Genomic DNA, 14,553 nt, shown 5'->3' with positions numbered 1-14,553 from the left:
TTGTTCAAAAAGATCTATCTTCTTGAATCATAAAAAGTGGGAAAACATACGATTATTTAGCAAATCATCTCAAACAATCATCAGGAGAAAGATACAAAAGATGACTCGCGTAAATGTGAACAGAAGGATCATATATCCAACAAGAAATTAAACTGATATGTCAATCGATCAATAGTAGCTCCACAAGCTCTCTCCATCAGAATTCTCTGGCGAATCATCTGACGGAGGAGATCCCATCCACGGTGGAGCCACCATCATACCCTTGGCCATATCCGCTAGCAAACCAGGCATGTTCAATAGCTCTTCTTCGTCCACAAAGTGCTGCGTATTTGAAGATCCCGCCCCATCACAAGCTTCCTCTTCCTTCTTTTCACCTCCCTTCACGGCCGCTGCACCCGTACCGGCACCCCTAGCAGCAGCAGCCGCGGCCGCAGCGCATCTGATATGAGCTGCGGAAGAAGAAAGGGGAATGGGGTAAGATCCCACGGAATCCGGGAAGTTCAAGACGGTGTCTCGGCCTTTAAGAGCTAACGCCGCCACGTCATAGGCTGCGGCAGCCATCTCCGGCGTCGGATAAGTCCCGAGCCAGACACGTGTCGTCTTCTTAGGCTCTCGGATCTCGGAGACCCATTTACCGCTCCGGCAACGGATACCCCTGTAAAGAGGATGTTTTTTCCGGCGAGAGATGTCGGCGTCAGTGGACATCAAAGTGTTGATACCATGACCACTTGTAGTAGAAGAAGGAGCCGCAAAAGAAACAGTAGTAGTAGTTGAAGTAGCAGCAGAAGTTATACTATCAAGTGGACAAGGGTTTTCACACGTGGCAGAGTCAGAGACACTGTCACCACACGTGCGAACTGGCAAAATAGTAACTGACGATGAAGAAGAAGCTTGGCTTATAGCTTTAGGTTCAGTGATTTGATTATTTGGGTCAGCCATATATATATATATATATATATATATATATACTATGTGAATTTATGTGTCTGTTTTGTTATATAATAATAATATAAATGTAAAATTATATAGAGAGATAGATAAGTAGAAAACGAGAAATGGATTAGAAACGAATTAGGGTTTTTTTAAGTGATCAGAGACAGAGATTAAGGTTGTTAAATTGGAGTATATATGAGATGAGAGAGTGCGTGGTTATTGCGTGGGGTTTCCCTAAAGTGTGTTTTGTTTGTGTTTGTGTTTGGTGGGGGATATTATTTTTGTACTAGCTAGCTGTAAGAAATTAAGTAAATTTTATAATTTGTTGTTTGTTTTTGCTTTTTATTGATTCGGAATTTTTTTTTTTTGGTATAGTCAATGAAAATGTCGGATACAGATATATATGTGGTGCGGCGACAATAGCAATCACAAACTTAGTGGGGATTATTGGTTTAAGATTTGAATAGAGTTTTAAAGATTTTAAATGTTATGTAGAATCTATTGTTATTAGATCAAAATTTTGTTAAACTCTGTTAAAGTTTAGTGTTATTAGTTTGTGATTTATAAAAAGGTCATTTAAAATCTTAATAAATCTGGATTATTGGATTCAGACTTTTATAAAATCATTAAAATTTTTGTGTTATTCAATTAAAACAAAATAATCTAGGATTGTTAATGAGTTCAATTATTATATTATTGGTTCATGATTTTAGACACTTTCTTTACAAAATAAAGTCATGGAAAGTATCATAAAAATACAGGATTGTTTGGAGGACTTTACAAGATTTTAGAAAACTAATCAACAAAACTTTCTAGCAATCTTTAACAATCTTTCACTTATTCATTTTTTATGATTTTGTTGAACTCTTCAAGAATCTTCATAAATCTCAAACCAATACCACCCTCTAATATTTTGATTTTGAGTGACCAAAAAGATAAATCAGACTTTCATTGAAAATAAAAGATTACGGATACAAGATTTAGTTTTGTACATGTTATTTCATTTCTTTACTTTGCGACGGATTATAAACGAGATGATTATATACTTGCATGATACAAATTTGTTTATTGAAATTTACATAATAAGATATATCTACATGAAAATGAAGTGAAATCTATTACGTAGGCTTTTTTACCAACAACAACAACAAAAAAAAAACTTACGTAGGCTTTAAGAAAATCTGATTCTGGATCCTAGATTGAGGCCCAATAGCTTCAAATTCATCTGAGTCAGTTTTTTAATGTACAATTTAATTTCTCCATATATAAAGCTTACTCTAAGTTAAGATCTGCTTTGTATTACAGAAGTAGTTGCCTAGGATTACTCGCACTACTAGAGAGTAGAGACAAACTAAAATAGAGACATTCGTAAAAGAAATGAGTTTTCACTTGCTACTGCAATTTCATGAATTGAACACAAAATACATGAGCCTGAATCTATCTGAATCCAAAAGTTAGGTTTAGGCCCAATAGCCAATATTTATTTGAACATATTATTATCTTTTGATAGGTTCGCTTCCAAAATTGATTAATCGCTTATTACTGTTAAAGATAATATACTATTTATTTTATTAAATAAACGTCTAAACCGATTTGATTCAGAATATCCGAAGGTTCATGTGCGCCTAGATCATCAATTTCTTGAACCTTGGTCTATAGCAGTCGCCGAAACAAACCAATAACATGTTGTCCTAAATCGTTGTTTGTTAAAGGTAATATATTCCTCGTTGAACCAGTAGATTTAGACATTTTTGAATATAAGGTATTCTTTCAAACAAAAAAATATAATAACGTTTAACTAGTAATTTTATATGTTTTCACTTTTACATGGCCTATACGTTAGAACCTAACTAAATGAGCCTTAACAACTTACATTTTTCACAATAAATCTTGATCAATGTGACAGTATTTAGTATTTACTATTTGTCAACTATGTTTTGTAAATTTATGCAAGAAATAAACAATATAACCAACATATAAAATTATAAAGTACAAAGGTTAAAGATTATAGATTTAAAATGTACGTGAAGCAGACGCGCAAGTAACACTCACTTAACACTTTAACAGTACTAAGCATTTACTTCCCAACCGAAAACTGATTGGGATAAATCCATGTCCTGATGACCCCGCCGTGTCTGCTTTCTATAACTTACTGTCATACATCATTATTATATTTCTAATTGTTCACCAACAAATTAATTTTAGATTTAGTTTATAACTTGACAAAATATCAATCTAACAATATAACAATAACATCATTTCTGAATAAAAACTTGTAAGACAAACAAATTACATGTTTTAAGACAAACAAATACATGTCTTAAAAATCTGAACTACGATCAGCATTAGTTCTGTAACAGTAACACCACCGTATAACTTGGAAGCTGGTGAGTATTGCAACGAGGTTTGATTTGATAGACCTGTCAATGAGTCTGGGAAAGCTGAAAAGTCGTGTAAAGCTCATCACGGTGGTGCTTACGGCTATTACGTTCACGCCATAAATGGTAAAGCGTCTTTAAAACTAATTTTTAACATTGGATAATAGAATAATTAATACTCCCTTTGTCTCACAAAGATTGATATTTTGGGATATATTTTTGTCCCACAAACATTGATGTTTTGCAAACTTCAAGAAGTAATCATTTAAAATATTAAAATTTTTGAATTGTTATTGATTTATATTTTCTCTCTCTACCAAAAAGTAATTATAAATTAATTAACAAATAAAAACTAAAAATTTTCTTAATATGTGTGAAAGTCTCAAAACATCAAAATCTTCCTGAGACGGAGTAATCTAAAGAAAACGAAGATGAATGTACAGTGCAAAAATGTTACCCCCACGGAAACCCCACGTGATAAGTACAGATACTTATAAAAGGCCACGTGCTTCAAATTCGCCCAATCCAAACAACTAAAAAAAATCAGTTTTACGAGCTTAAAAATTCTCACCCAATGGGCTCCTTCAAAAATTGCAATGTATGAGCTGACCACATTTTTCATATTTTCGATGGTTTTATTAATTCTTATGTGAATATAATTCACGAAACTCGTATGTTTATGTGGTTATTATTCATGGTTAGTTTCTACTTTCTAGTAATATTTTGTGATGTATAAAAAAGTAAAATGTATTTTTGGATCGACATTGTTCTAAGGTTTTTTTTTTATAAGTCTTTTACAATGTTAGGATTGCTGAAAATATTTCGTTATAAATTAACGAATCGACTAAAACATATAAAGACTTCATAATTTGCCAGCATGGCATTGGCGCAACAGTTAAAAGAAAGAAGATCATTAATCATTCATTCACAGTTCACACCATGTCTTACGCGCGTCCGGTTCGTACTTAGTGGGTCACACTACCGTTGCCTATAAAATCTCACTTCACTTCACTCTTCTTCTTCACTACCCCAAACTACAAAAACAGAGCAACCTCCTCAAAACACACACACACACAAAGCTTCCTTTCACCTCGATTTCAATTACTAATTTAAGAAAACAATTCCAAGGTAACTTCAGCTTTTCTTATTACTACATTTTACTATTGTGTTGATATTCCCAAATTCTCTTTTTTTTTTTTTGGCATTTTACTCTGTTTATAGTTTAGGCTTTGAACTAAAATAAAGCTTGAATTCAATTCGAATTTTAAGAACGCATTACGATGATTCTTGTAAATTCAGGTTTTTAAATTCGGAATCTGTCGAAATTTTGAATTTTTATGCTTTTTGCTTTACTTACTCTGCATTTTACTCTGTTTTTTACTCTGTTCTAAACTGATGATTCTTGAGTTTTACTATTAAAAACCCAATACGATGAAATTTGTTGTAAAATATTAAGTCTTTTAACAGATTTTCTAATTCATAAACTTCGAAATTTTGGATCTTTCTGTTTTCATACTTACGAAACATTTTTGCTCTGTTTCATCTGAACCAGGTCGGAGATGGAAAGAGACGGTATCAACGTGGCGGAGATGAAGCCGAAGAAGCGTGCAGGACGACGTATCTTCAAAGAGACACGTCACCCAATCTACAGAGGCGTCCGACGTAGGGACGGCGACAAATGGGTCTGCGAAGTCCGTGAACCGATCAACCAGCGCAGAGTCTGGCTAGGAACTTATCCCGTAGCGGAGATGGCCGCGCGTGCTCACGACGTGGCGGTTCTCGCCTTACGCGGGAAATCCGCATGTTTGAATTTCTCCGACTCTGCTTGGCGGTTGCCGGTGCCGGAATCAACCGATCCGGACACGATCAGGCGCACGGCGGCTGAGGCGGCGGAGATGTTTAGGCCGCCGGAGTTTAGTACCGGAATCACTGTTTTGCCCTCGTCAGGTAAGTTTGAAACGTCGGAAGGAGAAGGAGTCGCTGGGATGATGATGAGGCTCGCGGAGGAGCCGTTGATGTCGCCGCCGAGATCGTACATTGATACGAATACGAGTGTGTACGCTGAAGATGAAATGTGTTACGAAGAATTGTCACTTTGGAGTTACTAAAGACAAAAACAAAAGTACGTATTCTTCGATACGTATATGTAATGTATGTATGTGTGGGTAAGTAACATAGACTTCTGATGAGGGAGATAGAAGGTTCTATTTGGTGTTGTGTGAAGCAAGTCTTTGTAAATGGTTTGCTTTGCTTTTTCGCATATTTTGCTAAATAAAATGGGCGTAATGATGGACTTATAGATAATGATAGGTCCAGCCTATGTTGTATGTAAGTTTATTTTCTTGGTTCACCTAAGTTTCCTAGGGTTTTTACCTTCATGTACTGTCAACTTAGTAGTATGTAATGTGTAGAATGTTTATTAAGCTGTATGATGATATATAATTACATTATAAAAAATATAGAAAAAGAAGAAGACCAAAGCTCACAAGCCAAGTTATGTAATTTTCAATGGGCTTTGAAAATTGATAAGGCCCATAACGTTATAAGACCTGGTTTTGTTGTCTTTTTCTTGTTTTTGGTTTATTAACCATCGAGAAAATATGTATTTCTTCCATCTCTTCTCTCTGTTACTTCCATCAGTTCCTTCTGATTGTTTGTTTGCTATTTTCAGCATTCCTCTGCTGTGTTGGAGTCTTTCAATAATTATTCTTTTAGAGCAAATGAAATGGCAAACCCGAAAATAAACTTAGAAAAAAAAAGCTGTTTTCTAACAGACAAAAATGATGTATGTATATATTATGTTGACTAGGCCTGGGCACTAATACCCGTTACCCGTACTCGACCCGTTACTCGGCTCGTACCCGTCCCAAAAAGAAGGGTACCCGCAGCTTTAGGGTCGAGTAAAGGGTATTATATTTATATTACCCGTGAGTAAGGGACGAGTATAGGGTATTAGTTTAGTTTTCAATACCCGTCCCGTTACTCGGTCTTTTACCCGTTTTGCTACCCGACCCGTAAATACCCGTTAATATTTTGTATTATTATTATTATTATTTATTATTAATTTATAGATTTAGAGTTAAAACCTAAGTTCAACTTAGCCTAACTGAATTAATATATTATTTTTGTTTTCAAAATTCGTAATTTTATAATTTTGGAACTATATATTGCATAAATTTATGAATTTTTCATTTTTTGGATTTCAAAAGATAAAATTATTATTGCGATTATTAACATTTTTTTTATCGGGTACTCGTTTTCCGGGTAATAATAAAGGGTCGGGACGAGTAAAGGGTCAATTATTTTTTACCGGGTACCCGTTTCTCTAGGTACCCGTTATTTAAGGGTCGAGTATGAGTAAATTTTTTCTGTTACCCGTTAGGGTCGGGACGAGTAAAGGGTCGGAGAAAATTCAAGGGTACCCGTCCCGTGCCCAGCACTAATGTTGACCAGAGGTGTACAGTACTACTATGTTCACAACAACAAGACGTATCGTGTTGACGTCAGTATATTAAATTAATAAAATCCATCATTTTGCTAACAAAAAACCCAAAAGAAATCTTTGGATTAAACGCAAAACTAATCTTATAAGAGCATCATTAGTGGAGAAAGGTTCACGTTCTTCAAAGAAAAAGAAAAAATTAATATTTTAATATATAACGAATCAGAAATCGACACGAGTAAGAAAAGGTAAAAGAACGTTTCTTTCCCTGGTACTTTTAGCACCGGTTTCTTACATCTCTCTCCTTTTTATATTTTTTTATTAGTTTTTATTAAGAGAATTTAAGGGGAAAGAATCCCCCGTAATCATGGTCTAAACTAAGAAAATAGAACTCGGTTTCTATCAGTAGTAGCTAAAAAAAGTTTAAGATCGATCATGGATAGATGATAGGCTTTGATCATGAATTACATTTTTTTTTTTTTTTTTTTGAACAACAATCATGAATTACATATGATGTGATTTTTGTTAGAAAAATCTTATTGAGTAGTAGTAGTATATAGTATATTATATAGTACCTAACATGCGAAACGTCTCATTTCCCAAAGTTACGATTGATTATAAATGTATCTTCTTTTTTTTTTCTCTTCTTTCTCTGTTGTTGTCAGTGACTATGATCCAATGGTCACAAATTGATCATTACACCAAAAACAAACATAGTCTTACTCATATAGAGCTTATTATAAAATTCAAGTATTCAACTCAGGCGATGATATTTTTATTAAATAAACTTTCACGAAAAAACTCATTTGCAGAAAGCAATTATCCCTATAAAGCAACTTTTTAAATAATAGTATGGCTTTACATGCATATCAACTTTATTTTGTTTGCTTTTTACTAAGATTTCGTATATGTAGATAGACTAAAGACATGTGACAGTGTCGTTTTTTTCATTCACGCAACCACGCTTTGACTAACTAGATTCTAGATTGAACCGGATCCAGTAAAGCTAGTTCTATATGAGTACCTGTATATGTAATGGATTCAACATAGAATGTTTTTGAAACAGTACTATAAGCTAACTCTTTTTGTCGCAAACAAATTGAATAATCAACTACAACACGAATGGGTGGATCATTACTTGTCTTCTTTCAAGTAATACCCATATATTTAAATCTTGTTTAATTAGTGCAAAAACATCTTTATTTATTCATTTTCACATTGGCAGACCAATTTTTCAAGCCAAGTACCTTTTCTTATGCGGCGTTTTGGCAAAACCGTAAAAGCAATCCTTTTATCTATCGTAGTAGTAATAGTAGGACCATCAAGTTAACTTTTATTGCCAAGGCCCCGACCCGGTTGGCTATTTTATTAAATCAGTTGATGCCCAATTAAGTGGCATTATTTTTTAGTACTAAATTAATTGTTTTGTGTTTGACACTGCTTCTCGAGTTCGAGTTTAAACAATAAAGATCAAGCGGTGGTAGTCATGTGTGGTGGAAGATTTCACTTTGAGTGCCTTTCTCAGCTGGCAAAGTTCAAACCCTTCCCACTGCAATTTCAATCATCATTGACCACTTAAAAACGGTTTAGGTGACAAGAAAATCTAGATTTCTATGAGTATTGGAGGACCAGTATTAGATTCAATTGGAGATTTCACCTAATTAATCAAAATAAAAAAATTGAAACAATAATCCTTAGTTTATCAAAAAGAATATACAATATCACAATTTTAATGAATATTAAAAGTTTTCATACACCAACTGATTTGGGAAGATGATTATAAGAAATACTAATAACTTTTTTTTAAACTCTTCTCTAACACAATATTTGTCATATTTCCTCTCTTCCTTATTAACATAATTTTTCTAGATGTTTTTTAAAAAATGTATTTTCAAGTTATCCATATACTCCCTCTGTTACAAAAAAATGTCATTTTATATTTTCAATGCAGTTTTTAAAATTAAATCTCTTTTTTTATTCCTATTATTTAAGCCAATTAATAAGAAAGAGTATTTTTTTTAGTGTATTTGTAAAGGATAAAATAGAAATTTAAATAGTTTTCTTAATTTGTGTGCATTGTGTCAAAATTACACTCTTTGTGAAACAGAGAGAATATATTTTATTAGTTATTGATGTTCAATTGTAACTGTTAAAAAAATAATTAAATATTATTATTGCTTTAGAGTTATAGAAATTTGTAAATCACAATAAATGTTATCAGTTTTTAATATGTGTTTTTGATATGTGTGAAAAGTTAAACTAATCAGGAACAGAGAGAGAAATAGATTATCAAAGATTTATTCGTATTTAGAAATAAATTTTGAAAATGACATCACATAACAATTAAAAAGTATATTCAAAATACTAGAATGAGAAAGGATTATAGATAAAAAAAACATTTCAGTTTAATAAATTTATATTATTACCTTTAAAAAGATGTGAGGAAAAACATAGATGATTCAGAGATGTGAGAATTTATGTATATTTTCTTCTTTTTTCTCTTACCAGTAAAATAATTTAAATATTTTATTTACCATTATAATATTTGTATATGAAATATGTCATTAATATTTTAATTCATATAATTAATTTATAATTATATATTTTTGAGTCTAAAAAAACATCTAACACTCTCTAAGATTCACGAGTCCCCTTAAATTATTTTTTTTGTTAGTGTCCCTCTATATGAGTTTCTTTAGTAATGTTAATATGATTGAGATAAGAAAATTTGTTAGAAATGCTTATTTTGGTATACCTCTTTTAAAAAATGCATCTTTTTTTGAACATTTTCATTTTTGTCATATTTTACACAATCACACTATGTTAAATAATTTTTTAAAATTTTTTTTTAGGTTTGGGTTTCTAATTTACATTTAGGATATAGTTTTTAAGGGATAGAGTTTAGTATTTGGGGTTTAGGATTTATAATTTTGTTATTTTATATATTAAAAGGGGTATTTTTGGAAATGGATACCATGAAAGGGTATTTTGAAAAATGACATAGAAAAAAGTATTTTTGAAAATCCCCTTGAAATAACTTCAATCAAATTATTTTTTTATTTTTAATGAGATGTGGAAAGATACTCAGATGGTTGAGAGATGTGATAACTCATTATATATTTTTTTTTTTTTCTCTTACCAATAAAGTATTTAAGATTTTTGTACCTATCATTATGATATTTACTCTCTCTCTCTTTGACAAAGAGAGTGAAAATGACATTTTATCTTGTTACATAAAAAATGTCATTTTATATTTTCAATGTTTTTTTTAAAATTAATTCTCTTTTTATTCCTTATATTTGAGTTTATTAATTAGAAAACAATATTTTTTGTGATACAGAATGAGTATATATGAAACATATTACTAATATTTTAATACATATAATAAATTTCTAGTTATGTTATATTTACATTTCTAGTTCAATGACAACATCTAACACTCTCAAAAATTCATAAATCCCCCTATTAGAGTTTTTTTTTTGTTAAACGTTGATATGGTTGAGAATGAGATAGCTTCAACAAAACAAGCTCAATTGACCATCATATAATATAGCATTGTACAAGATATAATCCAATTCCCATAACAAAATCATAAAGGAACCGATTCCAACGGCCACATCAAGGCTTGCCAGATGAACATGATTTATTGCTGGCTAATGTATTAGAGTTTATATAGCTTTTAGTTCTAACGTATGCATGTTTAACAGAAATACTTATGTCATGCATCAAATAAATATATATTTTAAGGATATTATATATATATATATAATTACTATATAACTAACTGGTCATAAATTGATTGTGATACACCAGGTGATCGTTAAATGGTGTTATGGGATAACATATAAATTAGTGGATTGATAAAAACATAATTGAGTGTGATTGAATAACATTGCTTGTAAAATCTAATATCACAGTATCACACCCATAGTGCGTTGTTCAAATAAATGTCTGTATATAACTTAACCATTGTTTGCAAAATGAGATGTCATAAACAAACGAATGCATGATGTGTTATGTATGGGTGTGTCAAGTCACATCAACTGCGTAAAGAAAGCAAATAAACATTTTTTTTTGTCAACTTTAGATGTGTTTTAGGGCCTTTATATCATATCTATATTTCTAAATGTCATCATGTTTCAGCCTGTGTTCCTTAAAAAATATTTGGAAAATATAAAATTTTTTTATCATTAGTTTTAATTTTCTCATAAACAAAATTAATTAACACAAACATTCGAGCTTTATTTCTTAGCAAATTACAGTAAGTGGAAACATTCGATCCAGCAGATTCAAGTTGTTGTTTCCATTCCTGAGTTGTGCAAGAATGTAAGTCTAATTGTAGAAGACACCATCACATCCGGGATCGAGTTCCGGTTCTTACGAATGTAGGAATTTGGTTAATAGGCCGGCCAGTTGTGGCTAATGGTTAACAAAAAAAAACATTGCAAGAATGATGATGTCTTTATAGATTTATAGATTGTGAATATAGTAAAATCTAGACTTTTTTTTTTTTTTTTTTTTTTTGAACAAAGAGTAAAATCTAGACTATCTAGTGCATATTAGTCATAGAGAGATAGATATTTGATAGGGATTATTGGGAACAAAATATACAGTGAGTCATAAACATATACAATAATCAATTTATAGTGAAACCAAGAATCTTTAATCTCATCATTATCACAAGTTGGAATAAAAAAAAGAGAAAATAATATATTGAAACTGAAAATAAGAAAGTACATCCTGCAAATATCAGAACATGAGATTCTAGTGGGAAATTATAGGTTGCTTTACAAAAAAGCAGACCCTCGGTGTTCTTTTTTTACTTCCACAATTTTCGAAAACAAAAACATATATTTACTAGTACTATATTTTTGTTGTTTACTTATATCTATCAGGATTTAGTTATTTTTGTTGTAACTTAATACTTCTTATATTCTATCCAACATTAGTTAACTAATGATACTAAATTGTACTTAAAAATTGACATATTAGGAAAAATTGTACACAATTCTTTTTGCGAATTGATAAATATATATACCTTAGAAGTTGACAAATTAGGGAAAAATAAATAAAGGAACAAAAGAATAATAAAACAACGAATATATGTGTATGTATACCAACTGTCGATTCATGTTGATGGTTGATCAGGTTCCAATGCCAAAAGAAAGAAACTGAGCGTAGAAATTACGCATCTTGATTTGTATTGTGACTTTTCTAAACTAAGAACATAGAAATTCGCATCTTGATTTATATATGAATGAAATAAAGATTGAATTGTTTGTTTTACACATTTTTTCTTTAGTTATATGATTTTTTTTATATAAAATTTGAATATGGCTCTAAAGCCAATTAGAACTCAAACAAAATTTAGTAAAGAAAACGACGATTTCTTGCATGCGCACACCATATTTAATGAGAGTACATGCATGAGAAGAAGGAGAGTTTGTAGCTTTTCATGATTCGTTCTATTGAAGTCGCCGTGTTAAAATCAACAAATCCAGAGACTCGTGCGTGAATTGAGGAAGACAAAAAATGATTCTTGTTTTTAACGTAAACCAAACGTTTTAATGCATGCAAAATGCAAAAGAAGTAACGTATAATTGTGCGGTTAAGAAATAATAGCAATATTATACTATGACTAAAAGAAAGAGAATATTGTATTTTTTTCTTGGCTTATAAGTTTGTGAAAAAAAGAGAAGAAGTGGAAAAAGAGTTTGATGAGTTTACAATCGTACCCTCTTTGACTGCTGTCGTCACACTTCGCTTCTTCTCTGCCTTTGTACGGTTCTTTGAAGATGAGTTTCAGGAGAAAGCTGTATTGAGAGAACGAATCAAACCTTCTTTTCAAAATTGTATATTAATATTACAAAACTTATTTTAAACAATTTGCTTTGAAAATGATTTTTAAAAAGAAACTGCTAATTGCAGAAACTGGCATTATCATATGATTCATTTCATCGTGAAGAAAAATTTATTACTATGTTCTTATTTTTAGTAGTCTAGTCAGGTGAGGTGGGCCTACATTATGGGTCACCAAGTTCTCAACTTTAATATATATATATATATTTTTTTAATATGATTTTCTTTACAATTTTTTTTTAATTTTAATTTTAGCCTTGTTTACACACTTATTATTCTAATAACATTATTTATCAAATATATAAGTATGTTTTTCATTTTTTTAAAGTTATTAATCAACTCTTTTAATATCTAACTCCTAAACCCTCTAAATATTTACGAATGAAAATAACAAACTTCTGTTTTTTTAAAGAAAATAAAAGTGTATAAACGATTCTCGTAGAAAATAATGATGTACAGACGGAAATAACGAACTTTTGATTGGATGTTGAAAATAAAAATGTATGAACGAAAATAACAAACCTTTGTTTTATCTCACATAAAATAATGATCTACAAACGGAATTAACGAACTTTTGGTTTGTTTGAAAATTATAATAAATCTATAGAGTGACTTTTACGTAGAGAAAAATTTCATTCACATAAGCATATATTTTATGTTGCTATATACTTTGACACAAACTCCGACAAATCTTATAAAAAATAACCTATTTGAGTTTAATATATATATATTTGGACAAATACATTTCATTAGTAGAGTTATAAGATAAACTATCTTAACGACTGATTAAAACTTAAAAGTAAATATTAACAAAAAAAATAACAAATTTAGCATAAATTTAATATAATTTTTGTTATTATATCTCGATTCACATTAGCACCAATGAAACTTGAAAATTTTAAGTAACTTAAAAGATTATTACTCTATATATTTGTTGTAATAATACTACTTATAAACATAAGAAGAAATCATAAATTTTATATATTACAGTTATGAACTAAAAACCCAGAGCTATAATGGAGTTTTTCTTTGACAAAATGGAAATTAATTTAATACTACAACATTATTACAATTATAAAAAGTAATTGTTGCTTTTCGTCTGTTAAAAAACTAGTCCTAATTTGATAAAAACTACTACAATACAGCTAATAAATATACTTAAAGGAAGGCTTAGGGGGGTTATTGGTTTAGGATTTAGAAAGAATTTGAATGATTTTAAAAGTTATGTAAAATATGTTGTTATTCAATCAAGACTTTTTAAAACTCTTTAAAAATTTGGTGTTATTGGTTGTGGATTTGTAAAAAGTTATCTAAAATCTTGATAAATCTAGTGTTATTGGATTAAGAGTCTTATAAAGTCATTAAAAGTTTTATGTTATTCAATTAAAACAAAAGAATCATGGATTGTTAATGAATTCAAATTTTGTGTTATTGGTTTAGGATTTTATAACATTTCCTTCATAACAAAAGTCATGAAAACTCTTTCATCAAATAGAAAGATTTTGAAAGATTTTATGAAATATTTTACAAGATTAGGAAACACAAATCAGCAAGATTTAAAATATCTAAAAAAAAAAAAAAAAAAAAAAAAAAAGATTTAAAATAACTTCCTAAACAATCTCTTATAGAATCCTTCATTTTCACTTTCTAATTTTCTATGATTTAAAAAATCAGCAAGATTTTTAAAAACACAAAGTCATTAAAACTCTTTTTAAATCCTAAACCAATACCTCCCCCTTATTCAAATTTTTTGCTTTTCTTCCTAGTTTCAGAGTTTATACAAATAAGGTAATCATTCTCATAAAAACAAAAAAATAATAATAAACCGAGTAAGTAAAAGGTAAAAGTGTACTACTACTGTAAAGTAGGTAAATAAAGCTACAAGTCTAGGGGTAGTTTAGGTATTTCAGACGCTATCTATCGTCTTCTTTTTTTTTATTT

At 30.4% G+C, this 14,553-nt stretch overlaps 1 protein-coding gene and 1 pseudogene across 2 annotated transcripts; one reads left to right on the top strand and one right to left on the bottom strand.

The window, feature by feature from the left end:
- LOC104714649 (ethylene-responsive transcription factor ERF026-like) lies at positions 1-1,279 on the bottom strand. Its single transcript, XM_010432079.3, has one exon. The coding sequence runs from the start codon at positions 937-939 to the stop codon at positions 169-171; it is 771 nt and encodes a 256-aa protein (XP_010430381.1). The 5' UTR covers positions 940-1,279; the 3' UTR covers positions 1-168.
- A 3,055-nt stretch (positions 1,280-4,334) lies between these two features.
- Positions 4,335-5,778, top strand: LOC104714648 (dehydration-responsive element-binding protein 1E pseudogene; annotated as a pseudogene). Its single transcript, XR_015566995.1, has 2 exons — positions 4,335-4,439; positions 4,864-5,778. The product of XR_015566995.1 is annotated as a dehydration-responsive element-binding protein 1E pseudogene (transcript).
- The last annotated feature ends 8,775 nt before the right edge of the window (positions 5,779-14,553 follow it).

The sequence above is a fragment of the Camelina sativa genome, chromosome 9 (assembly GCF_030686135.1).
Source record: "Camelina sativa cultivar CO46 ecotype springtype chromosome 9, ASM3068613v1".
In the NCBI taxonomy this organism is placed as follows: Eukaryota; Viridiplantae; Streptophyta; class Magnoliopsida; order Brassicales; family Brassicaceae; genus Camelina; species Camelina sativa.
This window is presented reverse-complemented; position numbering and strand designations above follow the sequence as displayed.